The 20,149-nt window shown below is 38.7% G+C and overlaps 1 protein-coding gene and 1 long non-coding RNA gene across 2 annotated transcripts; one reads left to right on the top strand and one right to left on the bottom strand.

Moving 5' to 3' along the window:
- The first annotated feature begins 403 nt into the window (after positions 1 to 403).
- On the top strand, positions 404 to 2,591 carry LOC124278179 (26S proteasome regulatory subunit 6A-A-like). Its single transcript, XM_046713916.1, has 3 exons — positions 404 to 582; positions 775 to 856; positions 1,695 to 2,591. Exons 1-3 carry the CDS (start codon positions 419 to 421, stop codon positions 1,803 to 1,805), a joined length of 357 nt encoding a protein of 118 aa, XP_046569872.1. The 5' UTR covers positions 404 to 418; the 3' UTR covers positions 1,806 to 2,591.
- Positions 2,592 to 3,078: 487 nt separating this feature from the next.
- On the bottom strand, positions 3,079 to 18,869 carry LOC124278180. Its single transcript, XR_006899012.1, has 3 exons — positions 18,855 to 18,869; positions 6,779 to 6,785; positions 3,079 to 3,151 (listed from the first exon to the last, which is right to left on the bottom strand). It is a non-coding gene; the product is annotated as an uncharacterized LOC124278180 (long non-coding RNA).
- Positions 18,870 to 20,149: the final 1,280 nt, after the last annotated feature.

The following is a 20,149-nucleotide window of genomic DNA, read 5'->3' on the forward strand; positions in this document are numbered from 1 at the left end:
CCTCCTACACACTTACATTATATGCCACCTCAACAGTGAAGAATATGAGGTTGCACAGGCTAAGGTGGATAACTATCTGTTAGGTTAAGGTAGGGAAGCTACAGCACTGTCCTGAATGATGTGGTACTTATCCAAAAGATTGACATTTTATTGTCATGTTATTGACATGACAATTGATGATTCCTACAAATTTGTCATAGTTAAAATCCAAACTGTCCCTGTTGCAAAGTTGATTTTGTTATATCACTTTGATGAATTGGTTGCCCAACAGAAACGGTTGTAAAATATTTGGAAGAAACTGCTTGTAAACACAAGGGAGATAACCCTGACTGTGTTGTTACTTTTGAAAATGCTTACAATCCAGTAAGATATAGTTTAGATTCTATACTGAGATAACAGTTTAAGTAGACTTCATAAGATGTGTGTGTGTAATCAGGTTATCGCCGCCACAAATCGTGTAGACATCCTTGATCCTGCTCTGCTGCGATCTGGCCGTCTGGACAGGAAAATTGAGTTCCCACACCCCAATGAAGAGGCTAGGGCCAGAATCCTGCAAATCCACTCCAGGAAGATGAATGTTAGGTGAGCACAGCACTGGTTTTACTTTCTTAGGTGTTGGAAAATGGTTCAAAGATATGTGCAATCAATTTTCAGTTGCGAAGTGTCTAGTCTACCTGTATTACCCACAGACAATATTTTATGAAAAAAATTATTTGTTTATGCCATGTTTTAAAGTGACAAAACTCATGAAGTGCCATGGTGATTTGTTTACAGCAAGGATGTCAATTATGAAGAGCTATCCCGGTGTACAGATGACTTCAATGGTGCCCAGCTGAAAGCAGTCTGTGTGGAGGCGGTAAGTAGAATATGATATTGTGTCATTACTAGTGCTGTTCCGATTAATTGAAATAATCGAATAAACATTTGATGCTGGAAGTTGCAAGTTGCATCATTTTACATTGGATGTGAAATTTGCTAATACAATTTGCACAATTTCTAAATAAAACAAAAAACAACAGAGAATCATGTTATACTTATGTGCAATAACAACCTGAACAGGAAAATCTGAAATTAAGATAACCAATTTATTTCAAAGTTTCCTCGTTGTTAATGAACCAATCATTAATTGTGAGATTTCAACCAATTCCCAACACTAGTCATTGCACACAACCACATGTAATCATGATAGCATTGTTTGAAATATCTAGCCTCTAAATATAAACACTTGTTCATACTAAAAACTGCTTTATTCAAGCCATATGAGAGTTAATGTGTATCACTCAGCAGAACTTGAAAGAGTAAAACTATTAGACATTGTGTGGATGGAGAACTATTTTGTGTCTGTCAATAATTTTTTTGTCAAGAATTCTTTTGAGTATCGTATACATTGCGTAAGAAGCTGTTTTGTTAACTTTTTTATGACTGTCATGGGCTAAAATAGGCACTCAAAGTTTTGTTTAAAGAGGGGACTAATTTTGATTAGAAGGTGACAGTCAGTGACTGGTTTGACTTTGTACACTGATGAGAGATGTTGCTCATAATGGTGGCCATTGTCCCTTGACTGACTCACTGACTCAATTATTTACATCTGCAAAGCCATGGCAGGGATCTAGCTGACTGTGGTGTAAAACAAACAGTTTGTTATTCTAAGTTAGTATTTGAAGATCACCTATTCCTTTGGGTTTGTATTTCAGGGTATGATTGCTTTGCGTCGTGAAGCGGTTGAGTTGAGCCATGAGGACTACATGGATGCTATCATTGAGGTGCAAGCCAAGAAGAAGGCCAACCTGCAGTACTATGCTTAGATGGGAATCACATCAGCCATAGAGAAATGAAACATGTTATGTAACAATCAGGCCAGAATAAAACCATATCTCCGTCTCCATTTCAGGCTATGTTAAAATGTAATTTTCTACTTGTTCTCTATGCAGGGTTTAATGTATCAGAACAAATTTTGAATGTAATAACATATCCTGTGATTTCACAACAAATGGAAATGAAATCTGGTTATCCTGCCCTGCAGTTTATGGACATTTTGTAATCCATCATTATATGAAAGGTACCCTGAGTAAAGAGAGTAATGCTTTCAGCTGATCTATAAGATAGTTCTGGTATTGTCACAGAAGTTACGGTTTTGTTGTTGGCTGCTGACTTACGACAGTATATTAGTTGTTAGGTTGTCACCACAAATTCAAAGTTTGCAAATTAAGGAGTTTAGTTTGCACAAATAATTGTTAAATAAGGTTGATGCATGACATGTTCTCTTATCACATTGAAGATGACAGAACTTTAGATTTGGAGGAAAGTTTACTCGTTTTGAAATACATCCACACTGATAGTTGTGTCAGTGCAGTATATGTTGGGCATGGAGGCTGCCTTTAATGGCAACATTCGACATAGTTGTGTTACTAAATATATCATCCATGGGTTCTCTTACTGCAATTTCATGAAACAGTATCAGTTGATAATATATGATGAAGCACAAAGTGCTGTTGAAGGTATTGGTCTTTCCAAGCTGTGAGAGAAGGGTGTACATGATGACTGTTGATGTTGTGTATTTTCAGTCATTACAATAAAAGCTGAATCAATCCTATATGTGTTGTGTTGACATTGAAAATTCATTTTGTATAGTGCAGCCTTGCCAAAAATGAATTTCTATTTTAGGTAAAATGATTTTCAGTGTGGTAAGGTGTTTTCACAACTGATCTATGTCAATCAATCAATCTTTATTCAGAACTGTAGGCCACAGGCCCATAATATAAGTATATACAATGTTAACACTGGTTTTCTCTCCATAATAGCATGATAGATAAACAAAGCAATATTTTCAATTAATATACGGGTAGCAGTTGGCAATAGCTGGATAAATATGTGTTTTGATGGTTGTTTTGTAAAATAAATGGGTATGTATTTGCTCCTAATGTTATTATAATAATCACAAATTAGCAGAACTTGGTATTTGTCTTCCAGGACATTTAATTTACAATAATTGCACACAGTAGGTTTGTTATGAAACTTTCCCTTATATCACCTTAAGTCATAGTAAACTGAACGAAACTCAAGGCTATTCTTACATTCTTAATATTGATATAGGGTATATATGGTTCACACTTGAAATTTTCTTTAAACAGGGAATAAATAAAAGTAGAGTCTTAGATTGCACTCTTGTATAAAGCAATCTTTGCTTCTTCTTTCAAGTAAATTTAAAAAATGTTTATTTCCAACTCCCTGCCATATCCACGCATAGCCTAGTCCAAATCTAAATAGATCTGTTTTCACATGAGAATCCTAATGAAACCTATTACGCTCGGTACTCGTAACATTTTGTAGGCTTTTGATGGGTAGCGTGAAGAGGGAATGGAGAGGAGCTTTAACCAGTAAGAAATACAACGTTTAAGCCTGTACGCATGAATAGGATATTTACCAGTGTGCCCAAAGACAATTGTATTTGGTGTAGACATTCACAAACCAAGGACTCGTTTACAAGCATTAAGTAATACCCGTTAAAAGCCTGTTATTCTGACTCGTATAATAATATAGGTAATATCTTACAGTCGAATATTTTAAAATAAACATATGACAAATCTTTAGAGCTGCAAAGGCATTTTTAATATATAGGTAAAAAACGTATCGCAACACCTAATTTGTTTCTCTTGGTATCTAGGGGCGGTGGGGTAGCCTAGTGGTTAAGGTGTTCGCTCGACACGCTGAAGACCCGGGTTCGATTCCCCACATGGGCACATTGTGTGAAGTCCATTTCTGTTGTCCCCCCGCCGTGATATTGCCGGAATATTGCTGAAAGCGGCGTAAAACTAAACTCACTCACTCTCAGTATCTTACAAATTGCTATATAACAACATTATGAAAATATATGAAAACAATAACTTATTACTTGTCCCAAACGCAACAAATCAGGTGCTGCAGGTAAAGTGTGTGGAGCATATGAAACACTTGCACCCTTCTTGTCATGGCAATATAGTTTCAATTATCATTGTTAAAAAACTGAGCTAAAATGCATACTTCTTGTATTAAACCACTCTTATGGGGTCCCCCTCAACTAACGTCAGCCAAAAGATGGCAAGTTATAGGTATGGTTATGCCGGGTTGCCCAAGAGACAAATTGCCAGGCAATTAGGGTACCACCCCTGAACAATCAGTCGATTAGTGAGGAAATATCACCAAACAAACGGTATAAAGAATCTGCATCGTTCAGGCAGACCACGCAAGACATCAGCTTGACAAGACACAGCCCTATACGTATTCAGCGATTTCCCTTTGCACCAAGTCCAATGTTAAAACGGCAATGACTTCAACATCAGCAACTCTGTAAATAAAACTATTAGAAATGGACAGAAAACTGCAAGGGAATAAGGCCAGGAGACCTTTGTTGACACGTGCCCACATGGATGCAAGATTACGGTGGTACCGTGACCGGTGTCGGTGGAGCCTGGCTTCTTGGAGGAAGATCCATTTTTCAGACGAGAGCCGATTTTTCCTGCTTGTGGTTAGTAAAGGACGCGCGTATGGCGACAGAGGAACATGGCATATGCTCAAAGGAACATGCCCCAACATCGGATTCAGCATCTTGTGCACTCCATGAGGACAAGGGTTGAAAACGTCATCCGGGTGGGCGGAGGTTACACAAGATGCTGACTGTGTCTTCTGTCTTCTGGAATTAGAGACCTTATTTGTGGATTGGGATGAATGAATTAGGACTATGCATCGTGTTACCCGTTTGGGATGACCATACTTTTATTGACACGTTATGTTATCTTACTTTCAGTTTTATTACAGGACCCATGTTTCATCAAATTACACCATTCAGATTCTTTATTTTTGGCTTTTGTGATAATGAAAATTCTTTTTAAGCATTTTTTTGGCTAGAAAATAATTTCGTGTGAAGACGCACATGACATGTAAACTGTGATTAAATATAGGTCATCGTTATCATCGTTTTTTTCACGACAATATGAATAAATCAATATGTTATTCATACCTAATAAAGTTTTCATAACGTCACATTTATGGTCACATAATAGCGTTGCTTCAGATGAAAAACTTCCGTTTATACACAAACGAACACATACAAAACGTTGTGCAAATGATATATTGCATGAGCAAACTCTATTTCAAGTATCAAATATCATCATATTTATTTTGAAAAAGAATAACCAAAACTATCAACATTAAAATAATAATCTCAATAACAAAACAGCAATTCACTGACAAATAATATGTGTTGAAAGTGATATGAATGTTTGAGTTTTAGGAAAACGATAAGTGAGAACATTATTACTGTGGGAACTAACACCGGGGTTTTATGAAACTGTCATAAAGTGAACCATTTCAATAAGTTTCTGTAAAACTTCATATATTCAAACGACATATTTGTTTCAATATATGTCCAGATCACACCGAAATTCTATCCTGTATGTCTATTTAATGTATTCAGCAAACATTCGGTGTATCCCCTCATATCATAACCCCCCCTCCGGGCAGGATCCTTAATTCTTAATTCTATCGCAGACGCAGACGGTTGGTGATAAAATTTCTTTTATAAATGAATTAAAATCAGTTGCAATCAGTTTTTCCAGTCATGGACGTGTATATTAAATAACAGCTCACGATATTGTATGTATAGAGAATTTAAAAGTCTTTTAGCTCCCGAAAAATATTTATGTATCATGTATTGTCGACAGAAAACACCGTAAAATATTGATTAAATTTAGATGTGGATTGCTAAGATTAAAGTAAAATGAAGGTAGATGGCAAAATATTAATGTAACGGAACGCAACTGTCAATTGTGTAATTTAGGAGTAGAAGATGAGTACCACTTTTTATTTGTTTGTAATGTCTATAATGCTCTTCGATCAAAATATTTACCATCTGTATATTGTCAAAACCTAATTATAAGTTGAATCCCTATTAACTACTAATAAAGAAACACTTCCAAGAAAATTATGCACATATTTACACCGTGCATATGAACTAAGAGAATTAAAATACCTGTCAATTCAGTAAGATAATAATATATATTTTTGTATGATTTCTCCATGTACTATGTCATTATATATATGTGTTGTTAACTGAACCTTTGTTATTGTATACATGTGTAAATGTATGTAAAAGTTGTGCATATGTTGTATACGGGCCTGTGGCCTATAGACAATAAATAAGACTTTGACTATCAGTAAATGTCAATTAACACCTCCTTACGTCTGCGGATCTTGCGTATGTACATATGTCAGTGACCTTGCACAACGTGGCGTAATGTCCCTATGTATAAAACCGGACTGACATGGTTAGTTAGAGAGACCAGTCAGAAAGACGAGATAAGACGAGAGGAGACGGGCCCAGATCATCGACAGGAGCGGACGGAGTGTGCGACAAGTCGGGGCGTCGGCCAAGGCCGTCGCCTCAGCCACGACTACGTCGACGATGAAGAATCGCCGTCCTAACTGCCTGTTCGTGCAAATGACAGATCGGATCAACGCATCGGGAACATCGGCCACTCGGTCCCGGTGTGCGTTCTGTCACGTGATTACCATTTTATGTACCCTTTCAACCATTATTATCCAACCACAATAAAAATGGCTGCTGCTGTCTTTAACTCTGCCGCTGGCTTTTGTCTTCCGTCTCTTGTCCACCATCCTCAGCTACCATTCGAGAGCATCCCCGACGAAGGCTCATGGACAAAACGAATAAGTGAATGACATGTTCACTCCAGTTGCTCTTCTGCCGACACGCACGCACGCACATATATACAATATTTAATACGACGTATCTGGATTCGATACCATCGTCCAAATGTCAATGTCAATATCGTTAGCTCGACAGTCTATATTTCATTATGGAAAAAAACGAATTTGATTATAACTACCTGAAGACTGATGTTTCTCATTTTTTGTACGCGTTGCGTCGTAGATGTTTATTTCTGAACACCTTTGGCAGTGCGCTTTTCACCCATGGCACCCGGAGCTTTGTCGCAGATAAAACTGTAAAGTCATCTGTGGGTTCTTTACGTTTGTAAGACTTAGTGTTAAGATCGATATAAGGTTTCATCCATTTACTCTGAGAAAACTTCAGTACTTTGTGAATCTTGGTCAGTATCAGCCCCAAACGTTAATACAACTGAAAAGTTCCGAGTCTTTCAACGTTGAAAACAGTTTGGTTCCTCTGGATTTCTCTCCTTTGACCCCAGTGAAGTGAGTGAGTTTAGTTTCACGCCGCATGGCGGCAGTCTGTGAGTAATCGAGTATGGACCAGACAATCCAGTGATCAACAGCATGAACATCGATCAATGCAATTGTGATACGATGACATGTGCCAACCAAGTCTTACCACCCGATCCCGTTAGTCGCCTCTTACGACAAGTATGGATTACTGAAGATCAGCCCATTTCTGGTGTCCCCTGTCGTGATATTGCTGGAATATTGCTAAAAAAATTGCAAAACTAAATTCACTCACTCACTCAATCACTGAAGATCAATTCTAACGCGGATCTTCACAGGTGCCTTTGACCCCAAGTCGAGTGACAAGACTTTCCTTCAGGTGTGCAAGTGGCAGGGATTATGGACAGAGCCAAGTGCCGAGGATATTCCAAATCGCATTCTAGAATATAGCTTACGTCTCCCTCGAGGTAGATACGAAGCCTATCTCTACACAACCTTCCCTCGTGGCAGTTAAAACTAAAAAGATCTGGTGACTTACAGCATATGAGAAATATATTCCGTAACCAAATATGCATGGTTTTTTATATTAAAACCATTGTTTTGTTCCGAGTTTTTGCACCTTTTGCAGTTCCCGGTTAAATTTTGGCGGCCATCTTGGATTTTGAGCTAAAAATAGCTTTCGCATCAATATTCAGATTGGAACCAAACATTTTTTTAAACTCCTTTAACATATAAACACAAAAGAACATATGATGTGCTTTCATCAAAAAACTTTCACGGAATCCCATAAGCTCCTTGACTAAATACACTACTCATTGCAGCGCCGTACAAGTTATTTAGATCGAGGTAAGCGGATAAGATACAGGTTGGGTAGGATAAAAATCGTCACCCATGTATTTGTTATTGGCTTGGGCGTGGCGACGATTGATAGATACCACGCCTCCTCTTAATCCCTGTTCAACAAAATTGTACATATCGGGGTCGGGATACTGTCGAGCCAAATTGACAAAGGCATGCCGCGATATATTTCTTAAATCGTTAGCGAGAGTTTGCATCCTGGTGTTGAGAAATGTGAAAGAATCCAAAAAGCATGAGAAATTGTTCTGATTGTTTCTGATGTCTAACTAAACTTCGTTTTGAACCATAATAGTTCTGAAAAAAACCCAGGTGAATACTGGAGTTGTAAATGATTGAGATATTATCGAATTTAAGATGTGTGTATAACAATAACTAGATTGATTTTCTGGACCTACAAAGAGAAAACAATGAGAAGATATAAACATAAGTAAGTATATAATCGTAACATACCATGTTTTAAGCATCAGTAACAACAAATGCTTAAAATATAAATAATTAATGAAGCCACCCTCCTATTCCATCACAGCATCAGAAGCTAAATGAAATTTACGTTTTGGAGAGTGACTTAATAAATATAAACAAACAATGGAACCAGTTACAGTTGTCTGGGCAGATGCATGGCTATCGCTAGTAGATATAAATTTCATTCTACAGGACAGACAGCTCCTCCTCACATATTCTACAGCACAGACAGCTCCTCCTCACATATTCTACAGCACAGACGACCCCTCATCCCTCATTCTACAGCACAGACGACCCCTCATCCCTCATTCTACAGCACAGACGGCCCCTCATCCCTCATTCTACAGCACAGACGGCTCCTCATTCTACAGCACAGACGACCCCTCATTTCATGCTCCAATTAGCAAAAACAATGGAACCAATGACCAGAAATCCCACATCCTACATCCCACCCCCGGAAAAACCCATATTTCATGCTCCAATTAGCAAAAACAATGGAACCAATATCCAGAAATATCCCTCATCCCACATTTCTTCCTAAAATAGTCTCACCATACAGTAATGAGCTAGTAATCTCACACGAGCTTCATATAGAACAGCAGCACAGACGACCCCTCATCCTGCAGCACAGACGACCCCTCATTCTACAGCACAGACGACCAGCACAGACGACCCCTCATTCTACAGCACAGACGACCCCTCATTCTACAGCACAGACGACCCCTCATTCTACAGCACAGACGATCCCTCATCCCTCATCCCACATTTCTTCCTAGAATAGTCTTACCATACAGTAATGAGCTAGAAGTCCCACACCCAGCTTCATTAAGCGTAGTGATACACAATGTCTTCTTCATTAAGAAGTTAATGATTGATTTTAATGAGAAAATTATTTATCATGAATGGATGTTTCCTGCTATATTTGAATTACGGTTTGCTTAGTGTCACAACAATTGGAACAGTTAGGAAAGGGAGGCGTGACTGGATGATACTCAATGCATGGTGTACTCTATATATAGAACAGCTATGAAAGGACAGCGTGACTGGATGATTCTCAGGGGTAAATGTTGAAAGTGGATGTATAGGCGGTGTCTAGGTGGCGTCGGCGTGTTATTTGATGACTAACAAAACTTGACTAACTTCGTCTTCATCTGAATAATTATCTGAGTTCAATCCTCTTACCAAGATCAACAAAACATACAATGAGAGGACTGACACGCAGAATTATCTCGTTATATATCTAAAACCCAAGGTTAACCTTTGTCATTGTTAGACTTCTATTAGGCACCCATAGCCGTTATTGTCCTATCACTCGCGGGGGGGTGGGGGGTGGGGGTGGGGGAACATCTACACTGGTGGTGGTGAATTGAAATGAGAGACTAATTGTAACCCGATTTTGTTTCAAAACACATACACGCTCTAGTCCATCACGACTCCATCTCGTGGTAGTAATTTCGTGCACTGAAATTCGCCTTGTGTCATCAGTAAGAGAAATGCTGTGTCACGTTCATGCACCGGTTTTCTCATTATCCTATTGTGTCAAAGTGGTGTCAAGTCTTTGATCTGTAGATCAAGATGGTTCGCTTTGTATTACTGTCTATAGAACTGAGATGCACAAGTCCCCTCCCTGTTACGTTTCAGTACAATTGGTGATGAAAAGAATTTGTTAGTACCGCGACAGTTCGTTAAGTATGCATACGTGCCACATAGCTTTTAACATATTTAAGGGTTTGCAAAATTCGTTTACTTCTTAAAGCGCACCACTTGGACTGAGGTCCTATTGAGAAAAGCACCCTGACGCACATCCACGGAAACCCTTACCCAACTGTTAAAACGATTGTCCTCCATGGACGAAAAGGACGTATCGTACTTGATGTGTCATTGTTCCCCTCGTTGCAAATACGTATCAAATTTACCTTACTGCTGATGATGATATCAAAATGTACTTTAAGTTGATAACGATGCTATTTCATTTTGATACACTTGTGAATAATTAACTTCACTGATTGCATGTACAGTCAAATCCCGATGAGTCGAATCGTTGGGGACCAAGTAAAAGATTCGGCTTATCGATGTATTCGAGACATAGGTATGTCTATGAGGATAGAAAAAAAAAAGATGATTGAATATTGAACGATTCCTTTATTCAGCACATCATATCTAAAAATCACTAATCTGCCTTTTGAACTCACCCGACAATAGCGGAAAGGTGCGAGCCGCGCCGGTTTGTTAATTGGATCAGATAGCAACACCAATTAACTTCTCATTGACTGACTTCGGCTTATGTATACAAGATTACTATTGTTTGAATCTCATGGGACCAAATTTCCATTTCGAGTCATCGTGTGTATTTATGAGACGAATTCGTGTCACCGGGAATCAAATGATGACAACAATAGCAGGGAATGGTCGGGACCGACAGGTACTTCGTGTTATGCATAATATTCGAGACACCGGCATTCGACTCATCGGGATTTGACTGTATCATGTAGCAAGCGAGTGTTTCGATGATGACACTCGCATATGTGAAATTATTTTGAAGCTCATCAGAGGAGGCGAGACTAGCTGTGAAGACCTAATTCACCTACCACCATCGCGAAAGTTGATTGTCAACGAACAGTCTTGCTTAAGTATGTTCATATTTTTTATTTTTTTTATTTAAAATTTTTTGTTTTGTTTTGAGCTCTGCTGAAAGGTAACACCACTTATAACCTTATCCGTTACTGTTTTCTGCAGTATAGTATTTTACAATCACCGTGTTAAACATTTGTTATCGCACGTCTCTTTCTAACATACGCGTATCCCTCTCGATGTATGTTATGTGAAAATATTCGTCATTTATAAAGTTTTCATCATGTTTTAAGTAAAGTTATGCATCAATATAAAATCCTTCTAGAGGGGTACGAGCCGCTATTCGGTTATGGGATTGACATGGTTTAACAATATTTTATGTTCGTTTTCACTACTAAATTCACTTGCAGTTAGTCGCTTGCAATTGTGTCTAACTGACTGATATATTTTACAAGCATACTCTTGTAGTAATACATTAACATTAATTGTATAACCTAGTTTTTACCCCCCAACCAGCGTCACTGTGATGTTATACAGCTAAACATAGAACTAGGTCACTGTCGCCAGCAAGCCTATGTGTTCACTGTGCTGTATACGGTCTCACCGTCGTGAAAGATCGTGTGTTTGTAGGCTGCAGTGGGTCATCCTGAGTGGGTTGAATAATCTGTGACTACGCGCGCTGTTGCTCTCAGCCAAGGAACACGACATTTACGCATATCCTCCGTGTACCCCTCCCCCCTCCGGTTGTGCAGAACTTAGTCAAAGAGTCTTATAATCTAAATGGGGATATCTTCTTAACGGTTCCGATCGGATTCGAACTCTCACTACGACACACTTACAAGACACGTTAACTACCACACCGTACAATACACAAACACTGCGACTCCGCCTAAGCAAACCGTAATTCTAGTGTTCTTGAAGCATGGTGAAAGGATAACAACAACAATGCGGATGTTATTTGTATTTAGTCATTCGGTGTGAGCGTATTATCTTGAGAAATCTCCACAAGTTGACCTCTATTTTGAGGACGCTCTGAGCGGAATACCTCATCAGAACATTTTAGAAAGAGCATGACAACAACGTACACAACTCAGACATACCGTCTGTTATGAAAACATTGATTATTTGAATTCTGGTTTGCTTTCCAACATAGAAAAAGAGAGACTAGAGATGCTAACCAAACTCAACATGAGTTTACCATAAACAAGACAAACTAGTCATTCAGTAATCCATTTTTATTTCCTTGTACATAATATGTATAGAATGATGGATGTACATTAAAAAGGCTCGATGGCCCTTACTTTTGCTGTACCAGGCGCACCGTCTGATGCTTTGCGTTTTAAATATAAAGTATTTACAGTTTTCTTCTTTTTGTCTTTCTTTTGTCTGCTTTTCATGAGATGATTAGGAACATGCGAATGTCTTAAAAGTTTATAAAAGACCCTATATCTTACTGGACGGTGTCTTTTAACACCTGCTTTCATGATGACAAAGCGGATCAAGTCTACTATGTTCGAACCATGCAACACCTCATCATTAGGTAACACAAGTTGTAAATCTTCTGTCAGTACTATTTGTCTGTTTAGAATGTTTTCTTTCACAAATATCCACAAAGTCATTAACTTGCCGATGGTTTTTGTAGACGAAATACCTCTAATGATCTGTTCAGGTACACGAAGCATGATGTCTATGTTATCCTTCAAAACAGATGCATGTGCTTCTTCATCACCGCTGTTACTAGATCCATTATTATGATTCATAATCTTCAGATCTTGTTTCGTTGTCAGATGACCCTGAATCGGTGTCTGATTCACTGTCTGAGGAGGAATCTGTTCTTCTTGATTGTTCATCAACCTCTGGTAGGTCTCTCTTGTTAGAAGAACCATAGGCTTGCTCATAATGAATCGATGAGAGGTATGCTTGATAGGATCTTATGCAAATGGGAAGAACCGAATGTTGCATCAGAATCAGCTCACGTTTCTCGTGGTTGCTAACTGTCTTGCTGGCTAAAGATCGAATGCACTTCTTGTAGCGTGTCAGTCGTATTTTATCACTGTCTGGTAGAGGTATGATTCCTCTCAGAATGTTAAATATAAGAGTAATCACCGACATAAGCTGTCCATGTGACGCATGTATTAACAAAGCCTTTCTTTGTCCAACACCGGCTTGCTCCAACATCAAAAGAAAATTCAAATGTTTTTCTAGTAGTTCACTCATGATGCGATGTTTAATGTTCCATGTGCCACTTTCGAATGTACAAGTATAGGATAGTCAACAGGATTTTATTACTTTCTATCCTTTCTTGGGTTCAGACACCATGAGCATATAGCTACAGTGAGGAGACAGTCTGAAGTGTTCGGTCTTGGGATCATCATCATGTAACCATTGATGTAGGCGAAGCTTGCATTTGAAGCAGTAGACTTTATCATACTGTCCTGTGTAAATAAATCCTGCCTTAGCGATGGCTTTTGGTGACTGCTCCATTTGAACAGGCCATTTGCTGAATGACTTCAGTCTGTCACTAAACTTAACTTTTGTCCATAGCTCTCAGTGTGTGTCCATAGCTCTCTCGTGTTATGCATAATATTCGAGACACCGGCATTCGACTCATCGGGATTTGACTGTATCATGTAGCAAGCGAGTGTTTCGATGATGACACTCGCATATGTGAAATTATTTTGAAGCTCATCAGAGGAGGCGAGACTAGCTGTGAAGACCTAATTCACCTACCACCATCGCGAAAGTTGATTGTCAACGAACAGTCTTGCTTAAGTATGTTCATATTTTTATTTTTTTTAAAATTTTTTGTTTTGTTTTGAGCTCTGCTGAAAGGTAACACCACTTATAACCTTATCCGTTACTGTTTTCTGCAGTATAGTATTTTACAATCACCGTGTTAAACATTTGTTATCGCACGTCTCTTTCTAACATACGCCGTATCCCTCTCGATGTATGTTATGTGAAAATATTCGTCATTTATAAAGTTTTCATCATGTTTTAAGTAAAGTTATGCATCAATATAAAATCCTTCTAGAGGGGTACGAGCCGCTATTCGGTTATGGGATTGACATGGTTTAACAATATTTTATGTTCGTTTTCACTACTAAATTCACTTGCAGTTAGTCGCTTGCAATTGTGTCTAACTGACTGATATATTTTACAAGCATACTCTTGTAGTAATACATTAACATTAATTGTATAACCTAGTTTTTACCCCCAACCAGCGTCACTGTGATGTTATACAGCTAAACATAGAACTAGGTCACTGTCGCCAGCAAGCCTATGTGTTCACTGTGCTGTATACGGTCTCACCGTCGCGGAAAGATCGTGTGTTTGTAGGCTGCAGTGGGTCATCCTGAGTGGGTTGAATAATCTGTGACTACTGCGCTGTTGCTCTCAGCCAAGGAACACGACATTTTACGCGATATCCTCCGTGGTACCCCTCCTCCGGTTGTGCAGAACTTAGTCAAAGAGTCTTATAATCTAAATGGGATATCTTCTTAACGGTTCCGATCGGATTCGAACTCTCACTACGACACACTTACAAGACACGTTAACTACCACACCGTACAATACACAAACACTGCGACTCCGCCTAAGCAAACCGTAATTCTAGTGTTCTTGAAGCATGGTGAAAGGATAACAACAACAATGCGGATGTTATTTGTATTTAGTCATTCGGTGTGAGCGTATTATCTTGAGAAATCTCCACAAGTTGACCTCTATTTTGAGGACGCTCTGAGCGGAATACCTCATCAGAACATTTTAGAAAGAGCATGACAACAACGTACACAACTCAGACATACCGTCTGTTATGAAAACATTGATTATTTGAATTCTGGTTTGCTTTCCAACATAGAAAAAGAGAGACTAGAGATGCTAACCAAACTCAACATGAGTTTACCATAAACAAGACAAACTAGTCATTCAGTAATCCATTTTTATTTCCTTGTACATAATATGTATAGAATGATGGATGTACATTAAAAAGGCTCGATGGCCCTTACTTTTGCTGTACCAGGCGCACCGTCTGATGCTTTGCGTTTTAAATATAAAGTATTTACAGTTTTCTTCTTTTTGTCTTTCTTTTGTCTGCTTTTCATGAGATGATTAGGAACATGCGAATGTCTTAAAAGTTTATAAAAGACCCTATATCTTACTGGACGGTGTCTTTTAACACCTGCTTTCATGATGACAAAGCGGATCAAGTCTACTATGTTCGAACCATGCAACACCTCATCATTAGGTAACACAAGTTGTAAATCTTCTGTCAGTACTATTTGTCTGTTTAGAATGTTTTCTTTCACAAATATCCACAAAGTCATTAACTTGCCGATGGTTTTTGTAGACGAAATACCTCTAATGATCTGTTCAGGTACACGAAGCATGATGTCTATGTTATCCTTCAAAACAGATGCATGTGCTTCTTCATCACCGCTGTTACTAGATCCATTATTATGATTCATAATCTTCAGATCTTGTTTCGTTGTCAGATGACCCTGAATCGGTGTCTGATTCACTGTCTGAGGAGGAATCTGTTCTTCTTGATTGTTCATCAACCTCTGGTAGGTCTCTCTTGTTAGAAGAACCATAGGCTTGCTCATAATGAATCGATGAGAGGTATGCTTGATAGGATCTTATGCAAATGGGAAGAACCGAATGTTGCATCAGAATCAGCTCACGTTTCTCGTGGTTGCTAACTGTCTTGCTGGCTAAAGATCGAATGCACTTCTTGTAGCGTGTCAGTCGTATTTTATCACTGTCTGGTAGAGGTATGATTCCTCTCAGAATGTTAAATATAAGAGTAATCACCGACATAAGCTGTCCATGTGACGCATGTATTAACAAAGCCTTTCTTTGTCCAACACCGGCTTGCTCCAACATCAAAAGAAAATTCAAATGTTTTTCTAGTAGTTCACTCATGATGCGATGTTTAATGTTCCATGTGCCACTTTCGAATGTACAAGTATAGGATAGTCAACAGGATTTTATTACTTTCTATCCTTTCTTGGGTTCAGACACCATGAGCATATAGCTACAGTGAGGAGACAGTCTGAAGTGTTCGGTCTTGGGATCATCATCATGTAACCATTGATGTAGGCGAAGCTTGCATTTGAAGCTGTAGACTTTATCATACTGTCCTGTGTAAATAAATCCTGCCTTAGCGATGGCTTTTGGTGACTGCTCCATTTGAACAGGCCATTTGCTGAATGACTTCAGTCTGTCACTAAACTTTTGTCCATAGCTCTCAGTGTGTGTCTCTATTTCAACACAATCTGGGAACACATCACTGAAGCGCCCACACTCATCCATGGTTCTGTTCAGTTCAAGTGATGAAAGTGAAATGATGAAAACACCCATAGAGAGACGGATATATATCATCTTTGGCATAATTCTATGACTGCGGTAAGTAGACTGTACATACTTCATCAGGAAATATTTTTGTGCGTAAACGTTCATAGGCTTCATCAGCATAGGGTGAAGCATCCAAAACAAGATACCCATATTTATTTCTCCCCACTGCATCTTGGAAGGATTCCGTAAAATATTTGCCCTATCCTGGAAATATTTGCAATGCCAAAATTTTATATTGATGCGCTGAACGTGGGTTAGATAATAGAACAAAGTAATGGGTGTTTAAAGACATGGTTCTGTTACATTCGCCTTTAGGAAAGGCTGACTGTTGTATGTTAATGACTGTGATCCCCAGATGATGAGATAGTGTGGTATAAAGATGTAAAAACAGAGGGTTCTTACAAATGTCCTGCATGAAGTCATCTACTACCAGTACACACCGTTTATCAGATTCTAAGGAATATGATTTTAACTCCTCTTCCCCTAGGTAGTGTATCTTTAAATCGAATGTTGGGAATCACCCTCTCAAGTTCGCTGTAGACATCCTGCCACACAGGATAGCAATACACAATCAGGTTGGGTGGTGGATCGAACATGCTACCAGCTTGTTTTAAGAGTCGTGCAACCCAAAATGTTTTTCCACTTGAAGAACCACCCACAACCGATATTGTGGTGGGAGTTTGAAATGGTAACGCACATTCCTCCATGATTTATCCAGATTGCCCTTTATCACGGAACTACACTAAATGTCATGATGCAAAGGTATTTATACACAACACAAACATAATCTCATCTACACTAATTTTATTGATTTTTTTCTTTTTCTTCTGGTGCATACATAAATAGTATCAATTACAATCTAGACAAGAAGGAGTACAGTATTTGAAATAATTACAAATATATTCAGATACAAAAGTGTCATTCCACATGAAGTTATGTATATCAAACTGATGAAGTATATGGTTTAGACTCTGATGTGCTTTAATTTTACATAAGACATAGTACAAACAATAGAACCCACAGACATTTGAATCTACAGATTGTAACTGGTGATTGTTACGTAAGTAAGAACCAGCATAAACCTTTAAATAGTGGTCAAATGTAACATCAACAGCATCTCCTAAACTATCGAAGATTTCGGCTTTATTGTGTTTAAAGTACATTGCAATCCAGTGACGGCCGCTGTTTTGTCTGATCTCAGTATTCACAATAAGTCCTACACCTTGTCTTTGCATGAAAGGTGTGATAATAGGAAGTGTATCTCTGGCATACACCCCCAAGACATGTCTCTGTAGGGTTGAATCACACTGAAGGGCACACATCAACTGCGAAGCTTTCATCTCTGTGTTTACTTGATAAAGACGTTTCGAGCCAGATCGATTTCTATGATGGAGTTTCTTTCACTGAGAATGATGCAACTCAAGGTTTGGGTTAGTGCAGTTTTGAACTCAATTTCCAACCCCACATTTCCAGATTTCACCAGATTGAGGTATTCAGATTCTCCACACACCTCTTCCAGCTCGAAGACAAACAGTGCATTTCCTAACAAAAAACTCTTCTCTAGAAATACAGTTTCCTTGATTTTCTCTCCAAAGTCCCGCACCATCAAACATGTTCACATAGCTGTTCACATCATCAGCACGGGTTGGGCGACCAGGTACACTGACACCATTCACATAGAGGCTGACAGTTTTGAGCATACTCGATTGAAAGTTGAAAGGATTCCCATCATATGCCCCATTCAAACTCTTGCTTTCAACAAAGCCAATGATGTAGCGATTAGCAATGGGGTTGGACACATTATCAATGGTGTGCGTCAGTTGAGAAACGGGGATGCTGTTGACCTTGACCTCAGACTTAGTGAAAGGATAGAGTGCATTGGAGTTATTTTGGAATAGGGTGTTGTGAGCTAGGATCAGTGCCGGGTTGACTTTGAGTTTGCATATTTGGAGATGTGCATCGAGTAGCTCAATGGTATACTCTTGTTTAGCTTTACCACTCATCAAACAGAAAGCAGGTAATGATCTGTACAATTTCAAAGTCAAATCTACTCCATTGATCAAATGTCTATTCATACCAAACACATCTTCATACAAAGGACCAGACATGGTCAGTTCTTTGCTTTTCTTGATAAAGTTACCACGTGCAGTCAAACCATAATCGGTTCCAGTGACAGAATTGGTTGATTCAATGGCACTATTGTTTCCACCCTCATCTTTGTAAAACAGCTGTGATGTCATTTGGGACTTTTTGGCATCGGCTCCATAGTTAAGCAATGTCTTCATCATGCTCTTGTAAGCATAATGATTGTTAGTCGAAGACACCAATTGGTTCTGCATATACACTGAAACTTGAGAAAACAACGCCTGCATAAACAGATTGACAGGTGCCACGTGTTCATCATTATCCAATACTGTACCATCTGAATGAGTGACTTTGAGTTTCAAATGCAATCTTGTTCGCTTCAAATCGATGTAATCGCTGCCCGAATTAGATATGTGAAATTCCAGTGGGGAGGAGTCATTAATTTGACTGAGCAGGCGTACATCTACAAAATAGTGTTGTTGGATGCTGGTCTGATATGGTGGCAGAGTAAATAGGTTTAATGACCTCGGAATCAATTCTTCAAAATCTTTGCTATTCAATAAAGACATGTTGTTCAACTGAAGATGTCGTTTTCTTTCACAGGGGTACGCTTGAGTACTTTAGCTGTCTTGGAGGGAATGTTGCCTGTCTGACGTATCTTCCTGGTTGTGACAACCTGTTCACCTGCAGCTCTTTTTAAAGATCTATGACGCTTCACTTTGGCATTCGCTCTCTCCACCACACTTTGTGGTTCTGAAGTCATCTGCAGTTCGATTTTGGGTTCTCCCAGTTGAGCAACAGGTCGGGGAGATGGAATAACTTTAGGGGCATTTTTTCCGTTAACAACACGAGAAGTACCTGTCATGTATTTTTTGAAGTAATTCTGCCATTTGCTATAATCAGGGATATACAGAGGGAGGGGATCCATGTTCAATCAGTAAAGGGATAATGTCTCAAGTGAAGTGTTGCATGAGTCTCCTCTTTCAAGAATGACAATGGTATTCCATTGCTTGCTTTTATACAGATTTCAATGTCGGGTGACTCTTTGACCATTACGTGGATATTGTATTCATTGGCAAAGGAAAAGTTGGGACCATTCCTCAGGTCAATGCGTCTTAACAAAGGTAACTGGGTATTCCCCACCTGTGAACTATCACACAGGTTACACAGTACATCTACAAAAGGATTGTTCATATGAGTGAGGTCTAGCTTTCCAAAGTTTAACTCAGTTAAAGACACAACCCAAAATCCATCAAACACCAATCTTTGATTAAGCTTTATGCGAAAATGATAGGGGGTGTTATCCTTGAAATAAGAATTTTGTGTGTCAGAGCTCTTGAGAAAAACATATTTCTCCATCATAGATTTTTCAGTTGGTTTTCTTCAACATATGAATCAAAAGAACTAGGCCAACCTAACCAGCGGAACCAAAACGTATGTCTTTCCTCTCATGTGTTTCTTTTTAAGATCTTTTCCACTTGCCACTCAATATCTTCTTCTTTATTAACCCTCTGCAGTTCAGCAGTGTAAAACTCCCTTTAATAAGTTCGTCGTGGAAATCTTTGATTCTGTACAGAGGTATATCTTGTTTTTGAAACGTTCTGTTACTTTAAAGAGTTCTTCTGTCCACTTCAGATCAAGTTCT

Source organism: Haliotis rubra, unplaced genomic scaffold (assembly GCF_003918875.1).
Source record: "Haliotis rubra isolate DU_JTF1 unplaced genomic scaffold, ASM391887v1 Scf2320, whole genome shotgun sequence".
NCBI classification, from domain to species: domain Eukaryota; kingdom Metazoa; phylum Mollusca; class Gastropoda; order Lepetellida; family Haliotidae; genus Haliotis; species Haliotis rubra.

Bases quoted from the DNA above. Each gene is read 5' to 3' on its own strand.
- LOC124278179 (XM_046713916.1), top strand. From the start codon at position 419: ATGTGTGTGTGTAATCAGGTTATCGCCGCCACAAATCGTGTAGACATC. The intron at 583-774 runs GTGAGCACAGCA...ATTTGTTTACAG, and splicing joins TCCAGGAAGATGAATGTTAG to CAAGGATGTCAATTATGAAG. The intron at 857-1,694 runs GTAAGTAGAATA...TTTGTATTTCAG, and splicing joins AAGCAGTCTGTGTGGAGGCG to GGTATGATTGCTTTGCGTCG.